Below are 24,870 nucleotides of genomic sequence, written 5' to 3'. Positions count from 1 at the left end.
TAAGGGCTCCTCACCGGGCTCCCTGGACCGCGGCCACTCGGCCATCGCTCTCCACCTCTGCCACCCGCCTGCCCTCACACAGGACTCTTTCAGGTTCCAAACTGCCTGCCTGGTTTGTTTTTTTAAGAAAGCAATAACCGCAGCACATTCACTGTGGTTCTTTATAGCTTTCCATATGTATAATCACTCTTTCTCTCTTCAGTTTTTCCAGTGTTTTTTTTCTTTTAAATAAATGCTCATAAATTTTACTGGTGAGAAGGATGAAAAAACATAACCTAAAAAGAGCAGTTTGTTGGAAGGGGGGGTGGGGGGTGGGCAAAAAAAAAACAACCACCAATCAGGCAGCATATAGAAAAACTGAACTCCTGTTTGGCATTATACACCCCAGAAATGAAAAACAAAAATGTTCAGATTTTATGAAAAAGAGATTATTCTGTAATATCTCTAAAACTCACATGTTTAAGTCTTGAGCTTTCACTTGATAAACTCCTCCAACCATCACGTCCCTGGGCTTGCTGAGGAGACCCCCTCGGTCATAGGAAGAAGAGGCCTCACTTTAGTCTTCTCCCAGATGTTAGGTTCATGCAGGGCCTCGCGAGTCCAGAGACCCCCAGCCTTCATAACTGTAAGATGAGGGGGTTGGGCCAGAAGCTTTGAAAGGGCCCTGGAAAGTTCTGTGGCTTAATCATTTAGTCAGTCACTTGATTACCTAGAGCCAAGAAACTGATTCAGAGACCCCCTTCAGATCTTCTCTCCCTTCTGAGAAGCAGCAGCCGACTGCTGGCTGTCTTTCCAATATCCATTCGCCCCTTCCTCCTTCCCAGCAGAACTCTAATTTCACTGGGGGCAGCAATGTGCTCAGCTATAAAGTGATTTCCCAGCCTCCCTTGCAGCTGAGCATGGCCACCGACACAGTCCCCGCCAATAAAGTGTAAGTTGAAATCCGTGGACCGCCCAACTCAGCCGCTGGCTCACGTTTGTTGCCCTTGCCCCCTCATCCTGCCTGGAATTCAGTCACGTGATGGAGGTAGACTGGAGGTCAAAATGATGGCCGAGTGACAAAATAGAACAGTCCAGAAAGGTCTGGGTCCCCAGTGCGCCAAGGAGTCAGGTTCAGTCAGGTGGGCTGGTCTACCCACCTCAGGCAACTTATTACATGAAAAAAAATAATAAAACCCCGATCTGCTAAAGCCATTCTGTCACCTAATGCTAAACCTAGTTCTAATGCGTACGAGGACGAGGACGAGGACGAGAAGCACTCTTTTGACAAATACTGAGTACCCACTGTGCACCTGACAGGAACTGAGGGTGAATAACCCGAATGTGGTCCCTACCCTTACAGAGCAGTCAAACTAGTGGCAGAGACAAAGCAACAAAGAAGTCAGTTACTATCACTGTAATCGAGGAAGTACGTAAGGCCTCGGCAAAGAGAACAATAGATCGACTTCTCATGGATGGTCCTAGAAGGACTAAGTGAGGAAATTATACTGAAGGGGAAAATTTAAGGAGTGGGTCATTTGGAGGGAGAGTGAGAGAATGTTCCAGAGAAGGAGGAGCACAGGCAAGGGCTTCCAGTTGGGAAGGAGCCGAAGGAGCTGTGAGGAAGTCAGAGAGCTTGGGGCTGATGACCAAGGTGTTCAGGCAAAGCGGGAGAGGTGTGCAGGGCCAGCCACGTGGCACCTTGGGCTGGGGGGGGGGGGTTAAGTCATTGAAGGGTTTTAAAGGGAAAGTTGCCTTTCAGAAGACCGCCATCTGTAAAACAGCTTCAGCCCCAACTCTTGTGAGCCTGTTGGCCTCGCAGAGGTCTTTCCAACATGGCTGTGAGAACAAGCTCCTGGCCCCTGGTCCTGAGGGGCTCTGGGCAAGACTCAGGTCCCAGGCCTGCCTCTCGGTCGCTGGGCGCCCTTTGGCTATTATCCTCATCCTGGGCCTCTTGATTTGAAAATAAAAAGTGAGAGTCTTACTTTTCGGAGCCGTGAGGAGGCAATGTGTTGAAACCTGTCATGCGCTTGGAACCATGAATGGCACACGGTACGTGCTAGAAACGGTTATTATTTTCACTGTTGTTACTGAGAAGCTCATCAGGGTCCAGACCCTCCTGCCTCTAGGGCCATGCCTCTCCAGCATGGCACTGGCATCACCTGGTCCCATGCCCAGAGGTTCTTTCTGATTCAGGAGGTCTTGGGTGGCCTGAGAGTTTGTATTTCCAGCAAGCTCCCACGTGATGCTGATGCCTGTGGTCTGCAGACCACGGCTAGGCTAAGGCAGCCCCTTGGCAATACTCTGGCAAAGGATGACCAGCGTCCCGCCGTTGTAACCACCCTCGGCCCTAACAGATAATGGCAAAAGGTGGGAGACCCAAGGCCCCAACTCCCCCAGGGAAACTCAAATTTGTTCTTCTGGGAGACAGGAAAGCAGGTGGTTCTCAGCCTTTAAGGGACCTCAGAACTCCTGGGGCAGATGGTAAAAATACACATTTGGCGGGGAGGGGGTACATCCCAGAGATTGTTTCACTCTGGGAATGAAACCCGAATATCTTCGCATTAAATTACTCGCCACGGACTCTGCTGCCGATGTGGCCACAGGTCACACTTGGACAAATGGAGACATAGTGGTTTTGGAGTTAGACAAACCCGAGTTCAAAACCCCTTTGACAACTTCCCATCCATGTGATCTTGTGTGGCCTTTAAAATCTCTCCGAATCGGGGCACCTGGGTGGCTCAGTCAGTTAAGCATTCGACTCTTGATTTCACTCAGGTCATTATCTCACGGTTCGTGGGGTTGAGCCCTGCATCGGGCTCTGCGCTGACAGCATGGAGATTGCTTGGGATTCTCTCTCTCTCTCTCTCTCTCTCTGTCTGCCCCTCTCCTACTCATGCACATTCTCTCTCTCTCTCTTTATAATAAATAAATAAACATTAAAAAAAACCTGTCCAAATAATCATCATACTTTCCTTATCTGAAGTACAAGCATATTAATACTGATAATATCAGGGCACCTGGGTGGCTCAGTCGGTTAAGTGTCTGACTTGAGCTTAGGTCATGATCTCACAGTCTGTGGGTTCGAGCCCCACGTCAGGCTCTGTGCTGACAGCTCGGAGCCTGGAGTCTGCTTCAGATTCTGTCTCCCTCTCTCTCTGCCCCTCCCCTGCTCATGCTCTGTCTCTCTCTCAAAAATAAATAAAAACATTAAGAAAAAAAAATTTTTAAACACTGATAATATCCTCCCCAGAGGCTGAAATTCAAATATTTGCACAGAGGGTACAAAAGTTATAATCATGCACTCCGGTGTGTAAAGGTATAACTTGCTTTATTTATCTGTAGCTCATACTAATTTAGCCCATGGCCTCATATTCCTGATAATAGCAGAAAACTTTAGCTTGGAAATTCTAGCTTGCTCAAATCACTTCCAGCTTTAAAAAAAAAATCTGTCTCCTGGGAGAAACCACAGCGCAAATCGGGATGCTTCCCTTCTTTTGGCTCTTCCCCTGGAGAGGATCTGGGTTCTTCAGGTGTTCATTACCCTGACTTGCTCAGGCCTCCTCATGGCATGGCAGGTCCTGGGCACAGGCATCCCCAGTCGATGGCCACTGTGCCACCATGGCCGCTGGCCGCATGGCCCCCCGGCTCGGCCTTCTTGCTTCCACCCCAGGCCTCCTCACCATTTCTTTGCTCAGAGCGCTAAACAGCTCAGAGTGTACCCAGCCTCGTGGGTACACTCTAATAACCTGCCTAGACCCCTTGGCTCGGCCATTGTTAACCTGCTCCTTCATTGCCCTTTCGGACCTGGGCCTTACCTAGAGTTCTGATCACTACCCATCCCCTCCATCTACCAATTTAACTTCTATCTCCTTTTAGGGTGGAAAGAGGGACTTGTTCTCACTTCACCCTCCTTTCTTCCATGTGTGCGATTTAGAGTAAAACCCCGTGCTCTGTGTCCTGCAGGGGCCAGCTCCCGGGTACCCACAATCCTCCTCTTTTGCAACAAAACCAAAGACTGGCCCTTGCAAATGCAAGTCTTGCTTTCTGCCTCGGACATGCACAGGCCCACCCAGCGTTGCTGTTGACCTCCAGCTTCTTCAGAGTACCTGCCTTGCCCTGAGGGCGGGGCAAACAGACCCACTATCTCTGCTCCCTGGGGGTGGAGGAAGGCAGAAAGTATTAGGAAAAACCTCAGGAGGGGCGCCTGGGAGGCTCCGTGGGTTAAGCGTCCAACTCTTGGTTTTGGCTCAGGTCATGATCTCACGGTTTCGTAAGTTTGAGCCCCGTGTCGGGCTCTGCGTTGCCAAGCGTGGAGCCTGCTTGGGATGCTCTCTCTCTCTCTGCCCTTCCCCTGCTCATGCTGTCTCTGTCTCTCTCAAAATAAATAATATAAATAAATAAGTAAATCTAAAAAAAAAATAAAGAAACCTCAGGATTGGGAGGGGGTGCATCTTGTTTCTTCTGTCTCAAAATATTATCCCTTCTCTCCCTTAAATAAAGTGCTTACTTAGTAAATGCCGGGCCGGGACTAACCGCTCAGCGCAGGACAACCATGGTGACTGTGGCAAAGAGGGGGGGAAAAGAGGATTTCCTCTCCCTGGATGTGTGGTGCTTCGCCGTGCTGGCCCTGACTGGCCGTGACTCTGTCCAGGACCACCGGAGACTGCGAGGGTGCCCAGGAGGAGCAGGTCGCAAACCAGTGACTTGTTCACTCTCCTTTAGAGGGTGAATGGGATCTTCAAAGAGGGGGAGTCTGAAATGAACCCCTGACCCCTACCAACATAGGAAATGAAGCAGGAAGAGGAGGAAGCTGCCTGCCTGTCCCCACCTCTCCCTCAAGGTGCCGGAAATGTCGCCACCGGAGAGCCGCTGCTTTTGATCAAACATTGTCCCCTCCAGGATCATCTTAGGATGTAAACACCAAGGGGACAATGTGCCTACTAGCAGCCCCCAGCAGGTGCGTTGTCTGCCGTGGGCCTGGAGGACCCACATTTGCAGGACGAGCAAGTGTAAGGTCGGCTGGCCCCTCACCCTCCTGAGTACCTGGGGACTGAAGAGGCGTTTCAAGTGCCCCTCTCCCCTCCTCAATGCGAGCCCAAAGGGGTTGGTGGCCAGCCCCAGAGGCCATCAAGCCTGTTCAAACTTGTATTTATCTCCTAAGGGGTCAGGGTTGGGGTGTGGGGAACAGGAGGCATCACTTGGGTTTCAGGAGGAGCCCCGGTCCTCGGGGAAGGGAATGAACCTTCCCGCTCTGCCCCCGGTGGTGTTGTTAGTAGGGGTGATTCAAGGTGTGTTCCATGATGGTCCGAAGCGCCAGCCACGTCTCCTGGGCCGTGGGGATGATCTGGGAGGCCGGCAGCAGGAAGCCATAGCGCCCCGTGTCCCGGAGCTCGAAGGTGAAGGAGAACTTGATGCCATTGTCATAGGCCCAGTCGACAGTGATCCCGCTGGCCACATCTGGATGTAAAAGGGCAAAGAAAAAAAAATTAAAAAAAAAAAAAAAGGGCAAAGAAATGGCCCCCAAAGGAAGAATAGGGTGTTTTGCTAAGAGGCATCCCGAGTGGTAAGTGGGCCCTGGGAGCTTGACCCCAACTCACCCCGGACAACATCCAGCTTCCTGACCCAGGCCTCAACCTGGGCCACCCCCTGCCCTCTCTCCCCATTCTCTCTCCCCGGCAAAGGGAAAGCTCCTCGAGGCCACCACCCTTAAGATCTCCTCTCTCAGGGACCATCACAGAGCCAGGCATTGGGAGTTGGGCATTAATTAGTGCTGCAGAGAAGCAGCTGCCTGTTTCTGGGTGCCACCACTCACCCCTCTATTCCGATTGGAAACCAGCTCTGACTCAGCCAGGTCAGACCTATGGCCCGGCCCTGTGGCCAACCAGTGCTGCCAGTCGGCAAAGAGACTGCACCCGCCCATCCCCCCACCCCCCCCAGCCCCCCGGTGGATGTGGTGCCGGAAGCAGCAGCCAGGGCAAGGGGTCACTCACAGAGGGTGGTGCTGATGCTGCCATAAATGTACCGGATCCCGTGGACCTCATACAGGGCCTGCGCTGCGTCCTTGGCAAGATCGTACTGCGAGATTACATCCAGAGGGTGAGAGGCCGGGGCTCCCCGTGCTCCCACACCCTCACCAGCTGCTGAGAAACGGGAACTCGGGCGTCCTGGAAGTTGGCTATGCAGATGACTCTCACGAGAAGGGAGCACAGCACCTCCGGCTTTGAACTTGACCACATGGGAGCACAACAAGCTCTCCTCTCCTTCCTACCGTGGGGTCAACTAACTGGTCCAGACCCTTGTTTCAGAGTGAGGGCCTCAACCCTGTGGGAGCCTGCCTGATGCCTCCCCCAAGCCCCCAGCAGCCAAGCTCACCAACTCCTTCTGGTTTGGAACAGGCTCCGGTGAGCGGCCATAAGGGTACATGAGCATCTGAGAGTAGCTGTGAATGGAGATCAGAGCCTTGATGTTCCCATGGGATGTGATGAAGTCCACGATGGCAGCCACCTCTGGCTCCGACTGAGGGGAGGGCCCACGATAAGTCTCAGAGCAGGGGTTGTTATTAGAACCATTTCCTGGAAGAAAAATAAAAGCACCCAGAGGCTTCAAATTCCAAGGCTTGGGAAAGACACTTACTGCTCACAAAATATCCAGCGACTCCTCCACATGTCCCAGCCTCCTTTGCAGTTTGGTTGAGGCCATGTGACCACTTCTGGCCAACGAGAATGTGAGCAGTAATGAGGTGTCACTTCTAGCTGGAGGCTGGTAAGAGCAGGCATGACTTCTCCACACTCTCCTCAGTCTATGTGGTTGAAAGCAAAAACCTCTAGATGGAGGAAGCATCCCGGATCCTTCTCTCACGATTGGGAGAAAGCTGCCAAGGAGAGTCACCTACCCACATTGAGCTTCCTGTGCATGAAAAACAAACTTTTACTATATTAAGCCACTGAGATTTCGATGGGTATTTATCACAAACCCTAGTCTTAGAGGGCCAACCACACCACGACTCAGCGACTCTGTTGCCCTTCTTTGCTTTCCATTTCTTTTCTTCCTCTTCTGTCTGCCTGCCCTCCCCAGGGGCCGCGTCATGGGGGGCTGGGCTGTGGGCTGGTCAAGATTTGGGGTTTATTTGGAAGGAGCCATCCCTGTTCTTCCTCTTCTTCCTCCTTCCTGAAATGACTGCGCACAAGCCCAATGCAGAGGTCAGGGATCACCCCAACTTCTGGAGCCTTCCAAGGATGCCAGAGGATCCCCCCCGCCCCCAGACCCTCAGGGCAGTGCACTGGCCCGAGGACCGGGGGGCCTGGCCCATGGACTGGTTCGGATGCTGCACTAGGATTGCAGCAAACCGGTCCTCCCCAAGAGCGCAGGGGAGGGCAGCGTGAGTGGGAGGGATGGTCTACAGATTACTCATTATGCAGCAATTAAATTAAGGCAATGATAAAACCATAAACAAAATCTTCCAGCCTGAGTCACCAACCCAGACACACACTATTTCTGTCCACAGGCAGGCCCGGAGGCAATTCTGTCACCGGGGAGTGAGACCCCCTCGGTCTGCGGTCTGTGGGTCCTCGCCCGGGGCGGGGACCCTGGTGAGAAGGGGATGCGCCTGCAGGACGCAAGGGTGAGGAGCGGCCCCACAGGCTGGACAGTGGCCCTGTTTGTTGTGTCTGCCGGGAGCTTCTGCACTTGCTACACTTGTTGAATGACAAACAGCAACAGATGAGCAGAGCGGGGGAGGCTGAAAGCTTTGTCTGCGTTTGCAGCCCACGCAAGGAAAGCGGTTCCCCTGCCAACGACCAGGTGGCTTTGCCCAAATATGGAGAAACACTTCAGGCCATTAGTTCTGGTTTGAGCTAAGCAGCATAAACTAATCTTCCCCTGACCAAATGGGAATTAGCTGCCTGCCTCTCTCTGACGTTCATAGTCAAAGTCCTCTGAGCCTGCCTGTGTCACAAGTACCTGCTAATGGATTCATTAGCTATTTATTTTTCCTTCTCTGAAAATGTAATTTGTAGCAAGGGGAAATCTCTGGAAGGACATGGTAAATTATTAAAAGCAGTAATCTTTGGGTGGTGGGATTATGGGAGCTTTTTGTCCCCTCTGGGCTTTTTTTTTTTTTTTTCCATACTTTTTTTTTTTTTTTTTTTTTACATTGTATATATACTGATTTCCTCCAGCCCCCTGTGGTGAAACACACAAAAGTTATTTTCTTTAAAAGGTAATTTGTCTTTCTGCTAGCCAGTCTGTCTCAGGGTCCGTGGGTACTCACTTCAGCCGGTTCTGAGGGGCCCTCGCGGATTGCAACTTGGGGCAAAGTGGTTGGTCATTTGAAGGTGAAAACACCCATTTTTACACGGTTGTGTTCCCTTACACAAGCGGTTACACACACAGTGCCAGATCCTCAGGCAGCCCCCACACCATGGGCTGAGCGCCTTGCTCTGGATGCTTTAGACGCTTATTTTTCAATGAAAACAGACTGAGAGAAGCTAGATTTTCAGTGATGGGCAGATCTACAATGTTCTGTCTCATTGGTCTGGCCATCCATCTGCGGATCTGCTTTTCCACGGCAATGGGACTGCCTCCTGTGGAGCCAAACTCTGACCCCACTACACCCCCAGAATAGGGGGTGCCCACGCAACCCGTCTTGGCTAGACCCAGGATCCCGTTCATCAAATCGCTGCATTCCCAGGGTCCACATTCTAGTCCCTAGGCTTTCTGGAGACCTCAGTTTCCCCATCTAATCCCTATGTCCCCGGTGTGGTAAGGGTGATAATCAGGAAGAACACCAAGAACTTGAGAGGAAGCTGCCCACCTCTGCCTGGAAGAAATATGGCCCTGCAGATACGCACCAGTCCATCAGCCTAGGATTACAAAGCAACTGGGTCGCAAGTAAAAACCAGGCTCAAGTCAGCGTCAATGATAAGAACTTGGCTTATTTTAGATTTAAACTACTGTTCTGGCCTCCCCAAAGGGCAAATTTCAGGTCATGACTCTCGGGAAATGAGTTTGAAGGCATTTTCTCTTGGTGGGCTCCCTACAAGGAAGGGCTGGAGAGATCTGGGGGGCATATAAACTCTAGGTTTTCAACAACCAGCAAGGTTATCTTGTCCCTCCTGAAGGGACAACCTGAAGACTCTCTTGTACCTTTCCCTGCCATATTTAGGATTTGACCCCTGCAGCAAGGAGCCGTTTCCCGCGTTTCCCACGAAGCTGGAGCGGATGCGTACATGGCCCACGCGTGTGCAACCCCTCCCCATATCGCACAGCCAATCCTAGGCGTGTGCTTGCCTGTTCCTGCCATGACTCACTCGCATTAACTAACTACATTGCCTCTCCGGTTATGAGTCCACATAACCTGACTGTGTGAGAGACGTGCCAAGACGACCTTCTCCAGCCCTGCCCCCAGGTCCAGCAGATTGCCATACCTCCAAAACCTGACTTCCAGTTCCTGTTAAGATCCACACCGATGCAGAAGATTCCAGGTCTGGTGGACTTGTTCTTCCGCCACAGGCGGTTCTGAAAAGCCCAGGGCGGGGGACATTCACCCCTTTCCCAGGGATGGAAGCCTCCGACATCCTGTCCTAGGAAGGGGTGGGGGGTGTCTGGTGGGACAGAGAGGGGCAAAAGGAAGGAATGCCTAGGGCAGGATGGGGCTGCTACGAGGCTGGGCCAAGACTGCGGATCGCCTATGGTTAAAGCTGTGGTGTGGGGAGAGGCCCGAGGACAGGCTGCCAACAGTGGCCTTCCCTGGGCAGCAGGACAGGGGTTGAGTCGCAGCTGTAGTACCTGAGTCACCTGCCTGCCTTCGTGAGACTCTCCACCAGGAGCCCCTGAGGGGCCAGCCCCCAGTGAACCTCAGCTCAGCTTCCCAAAGCCACAGTGACCGTTCCTGCATCCCCCCCCCCCCCCCGCAGAGCTGACCCTGACCCCTGACCCTCTCCCTCCCGAATGTCCTCACCATGCTGTGGGTAAACGCAAACCCATCAGGGTTGGTGACGATCTCCATGAAGATGTCCATGGCGTTCAGTAGGTCCGTCAGCGTGCGGTCTTTGCCATATTCAGTGACTATCTGCAGGCCAGGGCAGAGTGGGTACAGGGTGAGGGATGGGAGGCGCTGGCAGGCTCTCCTCTGAGGTAGGTCAGGACTTCTGCACAGCCAGTGGCCGCGGGCAGGGGTGGCGTCAGGCCATCAGATACATTCTCTGCGGGCTTGGAGGTTAAACAACTAGAAGGCGGAGGGTGGATGTGGGCGCTGCGCTGCAAAAGGCCAGAGCGCGTGGCAGCTGTTCCAAAGGACAGGGGAGTAGAGAGCCCCCGAGGTTTAAACGAGCCAAGTACAATCTCGCAACCAGGGGCGCCCTAAAATAGTCGAGTAGCCGCCACCCCAGCCCCACCCCCATCATCTGTGCTGACCTTCTTGGCGGTCCAGATGCCAGTGGCATGGGTGATCCACTCCCGGGAGTGGATTCCAGTGTCGATCCAGATGGCCCGGCGCTGAGGTCCTCCAGTGCTAAACTGGGTAAAAGCACCGGGTCCCAAACAGGTTTGAACGGAGACAGCTACAGAGCTGTCCCTAGGCTCCCAGAAGGTGGCCCCAGGTGTATGGGCACTGCCTGGGGCGGCCCTGTGTCCCGAGACAGGGGCTGTATGTGCAGGGACCTGTGCATGGGTCCGTGAAGTGCACACGCGTGGGAGCCCCGGTGACACAGTGGTGCACTGGGGAAGCAAGGTGATCCAGCTGGAAGCACAGAGCTTCCCAGGCCTGAAAGTGTCCGAGACTAGTGTTTCTCAAACTTTAAAGGGCACACGAATCCCCCCGCATCTTACGAAAATGCAGACTCTCAGTCAGTAGGTCTGGGGAGGGGTCTGTGGTTGGGCGTTTCTAACGGGCTCCCGGGGGGTGCTGCTACAGGTGCCAGGACCCCACTCTGAGTAGCAAGGTCCTAGGTCACATTAAAGAGAGGACACGGACAGCCCCTGGGGGAAATCAAAGCAGGGAATGAGGAGGTCAAGTCCCAAGTTAGATGAGAACACTGGGCCCTCTGGAAGAGTCCCCCAGGGCCGTCGAGAGCTGGAGCGCCGTCTTGTCTGAGAGCTGGACGTCAAGTGCCTTGAGGGGGCCCTTTAGGGCACATACTAAGACTTGTTTTGGGCTTGGCTCGACTCCACACTCCTACCTATCCTGCCTTCTTCATGACCAAGGCCATTGCCGCCGTCAAGTTTGCTCCAACTGTTTCCAGTGGCCCCCGTGAAGGGCTGGGAGGTCTCCCCACAGACTCGGGCCTATCTGTGGGGCTGCCTGAGCCAGATGACCTCAATCATTTGTAAATGAGGCCTCTATTTATCTCCCTTCCCATTTCACAGATGAAGCAACCAAGGGAATAGGGAGAATGCTGACTCACCCGCATTCACCTCCCAAGACCAGGGGTGATGACCACCACCCTGCAATTCCATCTCCTTTGCAACCCTCCCACCTACTTCCTGACCCAGGACCTGCCAGGTCGCTGCACCATCACCTGTCCATACCTGCGAGAGTAGGTCCCTGAACACCACAGCCCCAAAGCTGTGGGTCACCTCAGGGCAGGAGTGTACACATCTTCTCTGTCCCTAAAACTCCCACCCTGCCATGACCCTACGTGAGTTCAGTCTTACGCCAGGGGCTCTCACTGTAGAGTCTGGTGGTCAACACTGCCCGCTTTTACCTTCAGGACAACAATGGACCGATTTTCAAAGCTGTGGCCGATCCGAATTTTTGAGACTATATCTGAGTGCTCGGCTACAAAGTTGTCGATCCAGCTATATATCTGAAAGGAATGAAGTTTGTCAGACCGGCAGGGAGGCAGGGAGGGGCGGGGCCCAGGCTCTCCCCGGATACCCTCCTTCCCCCACTCCACCCTCCCCGTGCTGTCCCACCTCCCTTGAGGGTCTAAAAGGACCCGGCGGGAGAATTGCACACATCAAAGACGCGGAGCTGGTGTCGAAGGCAACTGGCCCTGTGCAGAGCTGAGCCTCTTTCTGGAAGAGGAGTGTCCTCACCCTACCCAGTCCCCAGGGTCAACCTGCAAGGCTCTCAGGGTGGAAGTTTCTCTTGCTTCCACTCTCTTGGCCCATTCAGTCCGTTTGACAGACCCCACAGACCCAGCTGTTTTGGTCTTCTCGGCCCTTAGAGATTCTAAGCCGTTTGAAAGCAGGACTATTTATCTCGGATGCCAGTAAATACTGACAGGCCATATTAACCCCTTCCCTCACTCTTTCAATGTACATAATTGAATTACCAAACATATGGGAAAAAATGGATCTTCTCTTCCAGGCCATGTGAAACGGGAGAGTAATGACAGTGATACCAGAGGGGACAATGTCAATCCCATCACATCTTTTTCATGAAAATGGAACCTATGCTCCTCAGTCCCGGACCTGCCCTGGGCTGTAGTGTTGCGTTCTCTCTATCCCTATATGAATCCTGGCTTCCGGACCTATTTGAAGCTGTCTGTCTGACAGACCTTCCCCGGGTGTCTGCTCTGCTCTCCAGAGACTCCCCAAGAGTCATTTCACACTCTCCCATGGGCCTCAGAATCTTTCACTAGTCTCTGCCTGAGTCGGGAGACCCCGAGGGCCCAAAGGGACAAGAGAGCCCGGAGCTCAACTGGGCAGACCTACCTCCTCCAGGGTGTGGTAAGAGGCGTAACTGAAGCTGCTGGTGCTACGCTCCAACCGGCGGGATTTGGCCATGGCTTCTCTCTCCTCATCCAGCAGCACCTAGGAGACAAGAGCACATACTGGAAGGGAAGGGGAGAACCGGGCCAGGCAGGCCTCTTCCGAACCCCGCATCGGCTGGGCCGCGCACAAAGACACCACCGATACAGGGGAACGAGCCACCATGAGTGTGAGCTGCGCAGTGGGAGGAGATGCCGGTTGCTGGATGATTCTGCTTGGCCAGCTGGTGTTCGTGCCTCCATTTCCCAAATGAGCACGGGGCGAGGAGTCCAGAGAGCTGCATTCCAAGTCTGCCACCAACTTGCTGTGGAGCCCTGGCCTTAGTTTCCTCAGGATGGAAATTAGGATAGCAATATCTTGCCCTGCCCAGCTCACAGGATAAAATGTAATAAGGGATATGAAAGTATTCTAGAAGAGGGCTCGTGATCTATTGCCAACATTGTTTTTGCCTTAGTTTCCTTAGCATGGAAATTAGGATAGCAATATCTTGCCCTGCCCAGCTCATAGGATAAGATGTAATAAGGGATATGAAAGTATTCTAGAAGAGGGCTTGTGATCTATTGCCAACATTGTTTTTGCCCTCTATGAACACTGCTGAGTCAAGGCTCAAGCTGAACCACGTACACTGGACCCCCTGGGAGAGCAGAGGGCCCCCCCGACCCACTCTATTCTACCCCCAGGGGGTAGCCTACACAGTTGATGTCCAGGCCATTTGGGAAACCAGCTATGGAGCAAGCTGATCCAAATAATTACAAAACCAATATGCCAACAATCTTTTACTTACTGTCTTAACTGCCTCTTAAACACAAGTATGGATGAACCAAAAGCAATGTCCTGGGTATCATTTGGAGTTGGTACTCCGCCCACACACAGTACTTCTCACTGGCCATGGGGAGGGCATACAGTTGGATTGGGTTGCCCTCCCACATCATTCTGGGACACTCTTCCCAGCTTGGGATTCAGTGAGGTGGGCAAGTGCCCTTCACCCCAGGCTCATACCCTTACACTGGCACCCAGGGATAGAGGCACCCCAGCACTCTGCACTGACCGGCAGCATGGGAAGTGCCTCGGCCTCTCTGCCACAAAGGATGCTGGGAAAGCAGAAGACCTCGACCCAAAGTCACACAAGGGAGTCTTGATGATGTCTTGCTTCAGGCAGAGCCTTTCAGTTTACCAGGCATCCTTATCCTCATTATCTCCATTGGTCTGGTCAGATGACCAAATGACAGGGCAGGAATTCACTATTCATGTTTCAGAGATAAAACAGATTGGAGAGGTGAAGGGACTTAATGGCAAAGCCAACAAGGGGCAAAGGTGAGGTAAGAGCCCAGACATCCTATTCCTAGCCTTGGGTTCCTTAAGGCTGGCTAGCTATCAAAACTAAAGGTGAATAAGAATAATAAATGTATATATTATATGTAATACTAAATAACAAACATATATACGCACACATAGATAGATATACATACCTATAGGTATATACTGTTGACCCTTGAACAATGAGAGGGTTAGGGGCACCAACTCTCCCACAGTTGAAAATCCACACATAACTTTTGACTTCCAAAAAACTTAACTACTAATAGCCTGCTGTTGGCCAGAAGCCTTACCAATAGCATAAACAGACAACACATATTTTGTATGTTATATGTGTTATATATTGTATTCTTACAATAAAACAAGCTACAGAAAAGAAAATATTATTAAGAAAATCATAAGAAAGAGAAAATACATTTATAGTACTGTACTGTATTTATCAAAAAAAAAATCCATGTATACCCACACAGTTCAAACCCAGGTTGTTCAAGGGTCCACTATATGTTTATCTGTGTGTGTGTAGGTATGTATATGTGTGTGTATGTACAGAGAGGGCAAGAAAATGTGTAAAATGTTAACAACAAGTGAAAAATCCATCATACTATTCTTGCAATTAAAAGGTGTTCTGAAATAGCAAAAAAAGTGTGGTGCCTGGGTGTCTTAGTCAGTTGAGAGTCCAACTCTTGAATTTGGCTCAGATCATGATCTCACGGTTCATGGGATCGAGCCCCACGTCGGGCTGTGCGCTCAAAGCACAGAGCCTGCTTGGGATTCTCTCTCTCCCTCTCTCTCTCTCTCTCTGCTTCTCCCCAACTTGTACTTGCTTTCTTTCTCTTTCTCTCAAAATAAATAAAAGTAAAACATTTAAAAAAACTATTTGAGGGGCGCCTGGGTGGCTCAGTCGGTTGGGCGGCCGACTTCGGCTCAGGTCACGATCTCGCGGTCCGTGAGTTTGAGCCCCGCGTCGGGCTCTGTGCTGACAGCTCGGAGCCTGGAGCCTGTTTCAGATTCTGTGTCTCCCTCTCTCTGACCCTCCCCCGTTCATGCTCTCTCTCTCTGTCTCAAAAAATAATAAATAAACATAAAAAAAAAAACTATTTGAAAAAAATAACAAAAAAGCAATACCCTGAGCATAGAAAAATAAGACAGTAAAATGTCAGAAAATACCACTATGAAAACAATGCTTGTTAGGATAGAAAGATTATGATTTCAAGCAATTTTTAAATGTTCCCTATTTTTATATTTTGGCAGCATGCTTGTCCTACTTCAATAAGTAAAATCTTCTAATGAATAAATAATACTAAAACAAAAACAAAAAGGCCCAATGGCTAAAATAAAGTAGCAGCCATGGACTCTTCAGTCCCAGGGCTGGAAAAGAGGCATCACCACCATCCCCGCAGACGAGGCCGTTGTCCAGTGCCCACTCACCCTGCTGCCCCAGTCAGCTTGCTCACAACCCTCAAGTTCACAGATTTAAAAATGGGACTGGAGATCGCTGCTTGGGCCTCATTTTCTTTTCTTTTTGGGCACCGACCACACGTTAGGCAATTGTGATTGCAGTGTTTTTTGGCTGAATTAGCTAAGCTGGATACATTCCCACTTGGGCAAAGCTGGGATTGCTGGGCAAGTAAGGAAGCCTGGAGGAGCCTTGACCCTTGCTGGCGCAGGCACCTCCCTGGGACACTCTAACAAAAGGGACTTGTCTTCTCCCAGGAAACCAACGGAAATCTCAGCAGCCCACCGTGACCAGTGTGTGCCCATCACTTTGGGCCGGGCACTACCAGCTGTGGTGAGCAGCCGCAGGGAGCCAGCAGCCCGGGGCTGGTGCACCCGGAAGTCCCCCTCCAGTCCCACCGAGATGAACTTCCTAGGGACTGGCGGAGGACCTGAGGCGGTGGGAAAAGGTGGAGGACAGGGAGGAGAAATTGGGAAGCTCTTCCCACAGCCCAGGGACACCCACAGCAGCAAACAGCTCCCAGGAGGCCATTCTTTGTTCCACAGAACGGCTTGGGGGCAAATGGGAAATGGGCACCAAACTGCAAATAACTTTCCAAACACCCTCACAGCCCTGTGAATGGATGTGACACCCGCTCACAAATTGGGAATGCTCAGCCCTCACAGCTGGGCCCCAATCCCAAGAACGCTAATCTACCCTGGCCTGAAAAATACACAGATGTTGGCTCCCTTCACGAGGCCGAGAGGGGAGAGGGGAGAACTGAGAACGCAGTCTTGCCACAGGCTCGGGGAAGCCTAATTACAGCCCTGTCAGGCTTCTCAGAGAAAAAAAAGAAACGACTCGGAAGCAAGCCATTTGCCTCCCTGGAAGCCATAACCTGACAAGGAAAGTAATACCTTGGTGTGAATTAATTTATGACAGGGGTGAGGAAGGACGGGAACATTAAGCAAAGAACAGCACCTCCAGGATGGAGGAGGGCAGGAGGCCACGGGAGGCCCAGGAAGGGCGAAGCTGACGCCTGAAGGGAACCAGCACTCTGCCGCTGAACTCCAGCCGCGCAGACGTAAAATGGACGCATCTCCCCACCCCCCCCCCGCCCCCACCCCCGCTCCGTGACAGCAGCAGTCACCCCTCCTCATGTGTCCCTGGCCTTCTCTAACAGGCCCAACATTTGCAGAAGCAGCTGCGTGGCTGGTAGCAAATGCAGTCTGTGCCTACGTGGTGGGTGGCTACAGACCCGGGGTTCTTAGCGTGGACCCCCTCAGAGGTCAAGGCTGAACGGGTGGCTGCACTGCCCCAAAGGCAGAGTTAAAACCACCCACACAAACAACAGTGACAACTGTGGAGGAGGCAGATGGCTCAGTAGCAAAGAGTGCAGGGCCCGGGGCCGGGCTGCCTCTGGTTAAATCTCGACGCCATCACTAACGGGGCACTAATCTCTCTGGGCCTCGGTTTACCAAAGTATTCATCTCTCTCTGTGCCTTCAAACATGGGGGTCACGTTAGCACACACTTGAGCACATTCTTTAAGGGGTTCCCGTGAGGCTTAGAGGGGTTAATACACGTAAAATGCTTGGAGCGTCGCCTAGCACGAAGCCATGAGGAGGAGCAAGAGGAGGGTGGCAGGGCGACAGTAATTTGGGGGGTGACTCACCTGTGAGCAAGGTTTTGAAAGCAGCAAGGGAATAAGTCATGCAGGTATCTGCAGAAACAGCATTCTACTCACAAGGACCAGTAAGTGCAAAGGCCCCGAGACGGGAATCTCATCAAGGGCCCTTGGGCAGGAATGGGTCAGGCAAGTTCAAGGAACAGTAAAGAGGTCCAGGTCTCTGGAGCAGAGCGAGCCAGGGGAGGGCAGTCAGTGACGAGGGTGTTGTACTTCAGGGCCATAAGGACTTGGGCTTTTACTCTCAGTTAGGAAGTCATTGAGGGTTTTAAGCAGAGAAGTGACATAATGGGATATAATATACAATAATAATAATAATTTTAAAGGCCCCCTCTGAGTGCTGTTTTGAGACTAGGCAACAGGGAGGCAAGGAAGGAATTAGGGACAGCAGTTAGAAAACTCTTAGAACAATCCAGGTGTGGGGCTGACGGCGTGCTGGCCCAAGATGGTAGCATAGAATGGTAAGATACATTTTATTTATTTATTTATTTATTTTAATGTTGATTTTTGAGAGAGTGGGGATGGGGCAGGGGAGGGGCAGAGAGAGGGGGACAGAGGACCCGAAGCAGGCTCTGTGCTGACAGCAGGACGCGAACTCACGAACCGTGAGATCATGACCTGAGATGAAGCTGGACGCTCAACCGACTGAGCCAGCCAGGTGCCCTGGTACGATACAATTTAAAGGGATTTGGTGAATGTGGGATTCGAGAAAGGAGTTGAGGACGACTCCAGGCTTCTTGCCTGAGTGACCAGAAGGATGGTGTTGTCATTTCCTGAGATGGAGAAGGGCTGTGGAGGAGCAAGTTGGGGGCGGGGGGGGGGGGGGCTCGGTTGGGAACGGTGACATTTGAGACGCCCGTTAGGCAGGCAGGTGGAAATGAGGAAGGGGCGGGTTAGAGACTCGAGTCTGGAGTTCAGGGTGAGTATAGGAGTCTGGCTGGAGATGCAAGTATGGGAATATTCAGGAGGCTGAAGGTATCCAACGCCGTGATCTTGAATGAGAGGATCCAGGGGAAGTCAAAGGACAGAACTGGGAAATAGGAAAATGACATGCAAAGGAGAGCCAGTTAGATGGGATAACATCCAGGAGAGGACAGTGTCCCGGAAGCCAAGACAGGACATGTTTCAAAGACGAGAGAGCAACCAGCTGTGCTAAATAAGGTGGAAGAACAACGGGCACTCAAAGTTGGCCACTGAGTTGGACGTAGGAGCTGTGGGTGACGAATGTCAAGGGCAGTTTTGGTGAAGTGAGGGGTGGACAGTCCACCCACGGAGAAGGATGGAGGTGACAAGTATGGCCCGTATTTCCAAGAGTTGTGCTGTACGGGGAAGCCGAGAAATGGGGTGATAGCTGGAGACAGGGGGGACGGGATCGAGAGAGGATTTTGGGGGGTAAGAGAAATAACTACATTTGTATGCTAATGAGAATGATCCAGTAGAGAGGGGGAAATTGGCAAAGCAATATTTACACTAAATTGCATTTTGCTCTAGATGCTCAGAGCCCGGGTGATTTTTGTGTTCTCCGTTGTGCTTTCCCCTATTTTCCAAATTATCTAACATGAATATTTATTAATTTTGTAATCAGAAAAAAGCCATTAAAATCCACAGAGCTGATTGCTCAAGTGAAGCTTTTCCATGGTGACTCATCCTAGAGAAAAAAAAAAAAAAAAACACAACAACACCAAAACCAAAGGGCTGAGAAAAAAGGGGGAGGTGAAGAAAAATTAAATGCAAATAGAGCTCACTCGGAATCAGATAATTTCTTGCCTGGCCCACTGCAATTTCCTCAGCCCCCTCCTGCCTGTCAGTCTCTCCCTGCTCCTGTCCCCAACTCAACATTGTCACTGTCAGAGGGATTTTTTTTTCTTAAATGCAAATCTGATCCCGTCAGAGCCCTCCCATGGCTCCCCCATGATTTTTCGGGATAAATCTCGACCTCTTCACCCAACAGAGGATGCCCCTTGTGATCTGGTCGGGCCTCACTGCCAACAGGGCGGGGCGGGGGGGGGGGGGGGCCCTTCCCCTCCCGGTCCCCCTTCGCCTGCTCTTCAGCCGCACCGTAATTACCGCCTTCTCAGAGCCTCCCTAGTGCAGAGCCTCTTGTCCTCGGCTCCCATAGCAACCTGCTGCACGCCATCAGCTCCATCAGCAAGCTCATCCACTCCATTGTAATCACTGCTTTACTCCCCTCCACTCCCCACCCCCGCGACCCGGCTCCCCTGGATACGGAACCGGAACCGGAGTTCCGGTCTTTGTGTTTCCTGCACCTTGCACACAGTAGGTATCTCCATATCAGTAGATGGAACAAACGAACCCAGCTCTTCCATCTCAAGCACGCGTCTGATCACAGCTTGGGGGGGGGGGGGCAGGGCGGGGAGCAGGGGACACTTCCCTTCCTCAAAAATCTCCAGCACCCCTGGCCAAAGCGAAAGCCGGAAGCCGGCACCAAGGTTTTTCACGCTCCCTCTCAGCCTAGTGCTGCCGAGCAAACACACCCTCACTTCTTTCCTTTCCTCACATCCATGCATTCAACCAACATTTATTAAGCCCAACCGAGTGGCAGGTGCCATGGGAGGCGCTAGGGCATAAAGATAGATAAGAGGCCCGAGCCTGGACCTTGAGGGGCTCAGGAGAGGGGGCCCTGGAGACAAAGACCAACCTAATAGCAAGGCCTCTGGGCACACTCTTTGCGAACCTGCCAACAGAGTCATTGTGGAGACCGTTGAGGGCCCGCCGTGCAAGAGACGCTACGCCAAACGCTGCGGCGGAGAGATCCGGAAGATTCAGAAGAGATTAGGCCCCTGCGTCAATAACCGAACCGTAAGGCTAGAGGCCAAAAACCTGAGTGGTGCAAAGCCTTCCCCTCCTGTTAGCGCCTCTGAGCTTCTCTCCTCCTGGACACCCTCCCCCTCGTCACCACAAATCAACTCAACACGGCAGCCTCCCCTACCCCCCCCCCCAGCTCCCTCCAAGCCAAAATGGGATCTTAAGTATGACAATGGGAGCTTGATGCACTGCAGACAGAGCGAGGTGTTGGGGGAAATCCTGCCCGGCTGGGTTAGGGCAGACAGTCCAGGGCATCTACTGACAGGGAGTAAAAACGCCCCCAGAAGGGATTCCAGCCTGGGGACGACGGGGGGAGGACAGGCTGAGGAACTTGAAGAGGACAGCTCCAGAGGAGCCAGGGGGCAGGCTCAGAGGTGCCTCTGGGGCCATTCCTGATGTGCAGAAATCAACAGAACATTTTGAGAGACCTCTTCGCATTCTGCTGGCTCAATGCTGCGGGCTTTCAGGGCGGGGCAGAAGCGAGGAAATGCGAACCTGAAGATGCCCGCGTGGGCGAAAAATGAGAATTGAGTGCTGTTTCTTTCGATGTGGTCCCCTGTCTTGTCTGCGGGAGTTTCCCCATTTGGGTTTGTGGGGGATTAATGAGAGGAAGAGGCCACCCCTACGCACTGAGCAGCAAACACATGTGCCCGATGAGGGACAACGGTCTGGGCATGGATCTGAGTGGCCCAGCCCGGTGCGTTCGCGGGGAAGGAATGCCCCTGATGCGTTTATCCCTTGGCATGTGATGTCATGTGTGTGCCCTCCGGGAGACTGGGTTCTCAGAGAGTAGCCGCAGCGCGCCATGGCTGGGGAGGAATGTCTGGGGCTGCGATCCTGCAGGGGCACCGCAGCATCTGTGGAGGGGTGCGGCCAGAGGCGCCTAACCAGCACGCGGTGCCCACAAGAAGCGCTTTAGGAAGGGGGCTCCTTGGGATACCCTTGAAGACAGAACAACAGAAATAAAATGTCACGGTGAGCTGCGCCGACCAGGGCGGGCGGGGACACTGGCGCGGCCGGGATGAAGGCTCTCTCTCTGTCCTACCCGAGGGTGGGTGTGCAGCCCTCCCAAAGCTATTCCCCTGGGAGGATCCTGCCTGGGAGAGGAGCCTGGGACCTCCTAGTACCGAGAGCCTGGCGGTTCAAGTGTCGTGGGACAGCCAGGACGGCAGGGACGGTCAGAAAAGCAAAGGGACTCTTCCAGAGCTGCCTCCCCCGGGTGCCCAGGAAAGACCCGAGCTACTTGCTCCTGTGTCCCTCCTCCCTGGTCTCCTCCTCTTCTGTGAGCTGCAAATCCCCCCACAAGAGGACTCGTCCACAAGTGACTGCCACTACCACACGAGGAGGACGTCCCCCCCTCCCCCGACCGTGGGCTCTGTCCTAGATTTTACATATTCTCTGAGAAGTGTGAGGTGTCGTTCCTTCTACAGCAGGTCCACAAGAATGCAGACGGAACTCTAGAAACCTGTCCACTGTGAGCCCTGGGTTGCTTTCCTCTGGGCTGGGCTCAAACCAGAAAGGCACGTGGAAGGTGAAACCCTAGCCATGGTGCTGGGGCAGGACCTCACCTGGATGTCCTTTATCATGACGCTGTAAGCAAGGCCGTGAGAGCCCAGGTAAGCCTTGACGTCTTTCAGTTCAGAGAAAGGAACTCTCATATCCACCGGGAGGCTGGGCCTGGCTGGGCCACGCCAGAAGTCCACCTTGGCCACAAAGGAAAGGAAAATGGGATGTGTTTAATCGCGTGTCCTCATACATGATCCTGTGGGCACCTTAGACAGGCAGACGGTCTTCTTCTCTTAGACAGTTAAAAGGGCCCCAGTTCCGAAATGAAAACCCTCAGGCCAAGCACAGAGATGGGGGCAAACAAAACCCCCGAGCTGCGTTTCTTTCTCCGATTCCGAGCACCCTCGCTCCCAGCCTCCCTCCAACTTCGCCTGGACCCCAAGAACCCTAAACAGTTGCTAAAAGTGAGACAGCTCATCATACGGGGCATTCACATGGACAAGAACCCTGGTCAGAAGGAGGAGGCATCGCTGCCCTCAAGCCCTGGGGAGGGGGGGGAGGAACCCGACCTGGATTCCCATGACCTCCAAATGCTACGTCTACTCACCAACTTGGAAAAGGGAGAGAATTGTTATAAAGTGTTATGAGTCCTGGTAGATAGGGGCACTCAGACGAATAGGGACAGGGGCTTTGGGCCACATCCAGAAACACCTGGTTGCTTCGGCAGCCCTCAAACAAAACCCTTCTACTGTAACTGTTGAAGAAAATGTTTTCCATTGTGGAATACTCGCAGAGGACAAACGTTCTCGGAGACAAATGCTCGGGCTGACGGGGACGAACCCAAATAAAACACAGGTTCGCCAAGCTGAGCCGTTTCAGCGGGGGAAACCGATGTGTCTAGTCTGCATACTACTTGGCATCCCACCCAGAGACATATGTACTCCCCAGGTGGCTTCCGGACATTCCAGTCATTTGTGAGGTGGCCCCTGACAGGGTCTGCTCGGCAGCTCCCCATCTAGGACAGAGGAGAAGGCCAAGAAAGGCCACCCAACTCTCCGGGCGAGTGTTCCCAACCTTTCCCGAAGAAGATCCCACATTTGATTTTCCACGGTGTTGTGATCTTTGGCAGATATGATAGGGGCAGGTTTGGGGTTCGGGGAGCAGGACAGGGGGCTGGAGATGCAGGCCACTGTAAGAAAGTGGAGAACACGCTCCCCAGCCCTGAGGAGTCCTCACCTTCTGGGGCTTCAGGCCCTCCAGATCCCTGAGAAGTGAAAGCTGCTTCTCATTTTTAGCCAGGACTCGAAGAACCTGGTCTCTGGAAAGACACAGGGAGGGTGGAGGGAGATGCTGAGACGGCTCCCTGGAAGGCTGGGCTAGGGGACCCTGAGGACCAGGCTGAGGGGACCCGGCAGGAAGGCTGGGAGGCTGGAGGAGACTGAGCAGAAGGACCTGCCACTCTGGGAAGCACGCGAGTCCTTCAGCATGGGACAGCGGTCGCTCCAGACCAAGGACAGACCACCCGAGCCACTAAATAAAGCCCGTCACAACTAGTGACGAACCCAGCAGCAAGACAGGGGAGGAAGTATGGGACAGGAATATGGGAGAATGGAGGAGGCCTGGGAAACAAAAGGAACGAAGGGGAGAAAAGAATAGATACAGAGGGCAGGGGAGACCAACAGTGGCCCCGAGTGCTCTTCGTACAAGGGCCGAAGGCCGTGGTCTGTCCAAACCCTGTGCCCCTTCCAGCCTTCTCTCAAGAGCTTGAGGACATGGAAGGGGAGATGAGCCTCACGCTAACATACGAGAGGAAGCTGAGCCCTTCCCATCCCGGGGGGAGGCCGCGAGAGGCTGTGCGCGTGACCTCCGGTGTCCGCCACGCGGGATGCCGCTGACTCCCTTCCTGACTGGCTTGGATATCAGGGAAGATGAAGCCCGCCCCCCCCCCCAACCCCCTCCAATCACTACTATGGGGATACTTTGGGGTCATTCCATTAGGTGATGTCTGGGAAGCTGAGAAACATGTCCCTAGAGGGCCTGGGGTAAAATCCTAATGCTTATTCGTATTCAAAGGAAGACAATACTGTATCCATATGGTAGGGATACAGAGTCTTCTGGGGGTTACTAACGTCTTTAAGAATCAGAGAAAACCAGGGGCACTTGGGTGGCTCAGTCGGTCAGGTGTCTGACTTCAGCTCAGATCATGATCTTGCAGCTGATGAGTTCGAGCCCCATGTCGGGCTCTGTGCTGACAGCTGACAGCTGGGATCCTGGAGCCTGCTTCGGATTCTGTGTCTCCTTCTCTCTCTGCCCCTGCCCCACTCACACTCTGCCTCTCTCTTTCTCTCAAAAATAAATAAACATTCAGAGCACCTGGACGGCTCAGTCAGTTAAGTAAGCATCCGACTTCGGCTCAGGTCATGATCTCGCGGTTTGTGGGTTTGAGCCCCGCGTCGGGCTCTGTGCTGACAGCTCAGAGCCTGGAGCCCGCTTCGGATTCTGTGTCTCCCTCTCTCTCTGCCCCTCCCTAGCTCATGCTCGCGCTCTCTCTCTGTGTCAAAAATAAATAAACTTAAAAAAAATTTTTTTAAATAAAAATAAATAAATAAATAAACATTCAAAAAAGTTTTTCAAAATCAGAGGAAACCATCCCCCCAGAAAAAAAATAGATAAACAATTTTACATATAAGCAAGAATCGGGGGAATCTTGGAGCCCTGGAAACTTCCCCATGGGCTGCAGATTAAGAACTCATGCTGTGGAGGGGGGGCGGGGGGGGGGGGAGGTGGCGCCTGGGTCTGACTTCTGCTCAGGTCATGATCTCGTGGTTCATGAGTTCAAGCCCCGCATCAGGCTCTCAGTGCAGTGCCTGCTTGGGATTCTCTCTCCTTTCCTCTCTCTGCCCCTGCCCTACTCGTGCTCTCTCTCTCAAAATAAATAAATAAACTTAAAAAGAAGAAGAAGAAGAAGAAGAAGAAGAAGAAGAAGAAGAAAGAACTCATGTGGGGAAGGACAGTAAGACAGCTGCTTGTCCCACCCTTGAGTGTGAGAGTGGGAGATTATGGACCTGAATGGGAAGTGAGGTCCCAACTCCCTCTACTTTGACCAGGTCCCAGGAAGACAGCCTCCTCCCTGCTGGCACATCTGGTCCCCAAGCTCTCAGCAGCCCTTCCTCCCACTATGGAGCAGCCACTCACCCTGTGAAATTCATTTGGCCCAAAGCTGCTGCCAGAATAAAGCTGAAGACCAGGAGCGTCCACCTGTCCACAGGGGACAGCCCAGGGCCCACGCCTCCTCCAGGGGCCCCCTGCATGCTTCTTCCTTCAGGCGAGCTTCAAGCCCTTTCTTCGTGCGCAGGCATGGCCGAAGCCTCAGGACAGGACAGCACCTAAAGGCCGGCAGGCCCGGC

At 52.8% G+C, this 24,870-nt stretch overlaps 2 protein-coding genes across 3 annotated transcripts in view; both read right to left on the bottom strand.

The window, feature by feature from the left end:
• Positions 1-438: 438 nt before the first annotated feature.
• On the bottom strand, positions 439-24,774 carry CPA5 (carboxypeptidase A5). Of its 2 annotated transcripts, XM_019452747.2 has the most exons (12): positions 24,659-24,774; positions 22,700-22,781; positions 21,526-21,660; positions 12,640-12,738; positions 11,685-11,786; positions 10,396-10,497; positions 9,941-10,051; positions 9,408-9,498; positions 6,355-6,554; positions 5,973-6,057; positions 5,225-5,439; positions 439-623 (listed from the first exon to the last, which is right to left on the bottom strand). In XM_019452747.2, the coding sequence occupies exons 1-11, from the start codon at positions 24,772-24,774 to the stop codon at positions 5,252-5,254; spliced, it is 1,311 nt and encodes a 436-aa protein (XP_019308292.1). In that variant the 3' UTR covers positions 439-623; positions 5,225-5,251. The 2 variants fall into 2 exon arrangements, with proteins under 2 accessions (XP_019308292.1, XP_019308291.1); XM_019452746.2 differs by lacking the exon at positions 439-623 and having other exon boundaries at positions 5,114-5,439.
• CPA4 (carboxypeptidase A4) overlaps positions 24,775-24,870 on the bottom strand; it is a 39,524-nt gene continuing 39,428 nt past the window's right edge. Inside the window, exon 11 of the mRNA XM_053896912.1 lies at positions 24,775-24,870. Within this exon, the coding sequence (XP_053752887.1) occupies positions 24,833-24,870 (38 nt within the window). The 3' untranslated portion in view covers positions 24,775-24,832.

Source organism: Panthera pardus, unplaced genomic scaffold (genome assembly GCF_024362965.1).
Source record: "Panthera pardus isolate Hobbes unplaced genomic scaffold, ASM2436296v1 HiC_scaffold_8, whole genome shotgun sequence".
Taxonomy (NCBI): domain Eukaryota; kingdom Metazoa; phylum Chordata; class Mammalia; order Carnivora; family Felidae; genus Panthera; species Panthera pardus.
Note: the sequence above shows the minus strand (reverse complement) of the source record. Positions and strands in the feature narration are given on the sequence as shown.

Excerpts from the sequence above, each read along its gene's own strand:
- CPA5 (XM_019452747.2), bottom strand. The coding sequence starts at position 24,774 with ATGCAGGGGGCCCCTGGAGGAGGCGTGGGCCCTGGGCTGTCCCCTGTG. Across the intron at positions 10,498-11,684 it reads GGTCCATTGTTGTCCTGAAG|TTTAGCACTGGAGGACCTCA; the intron begins GTAAAAGCGGGC and ends GCTTTTACCCAG. Across the intron at positions 9,499-9,940 it reads TTGCGTTTACCCACAGCATG|AACCGCCTGTGGCGGAAGAA; the intron begins GTGAGGACATTC and ends TGGGCTTTTCAG.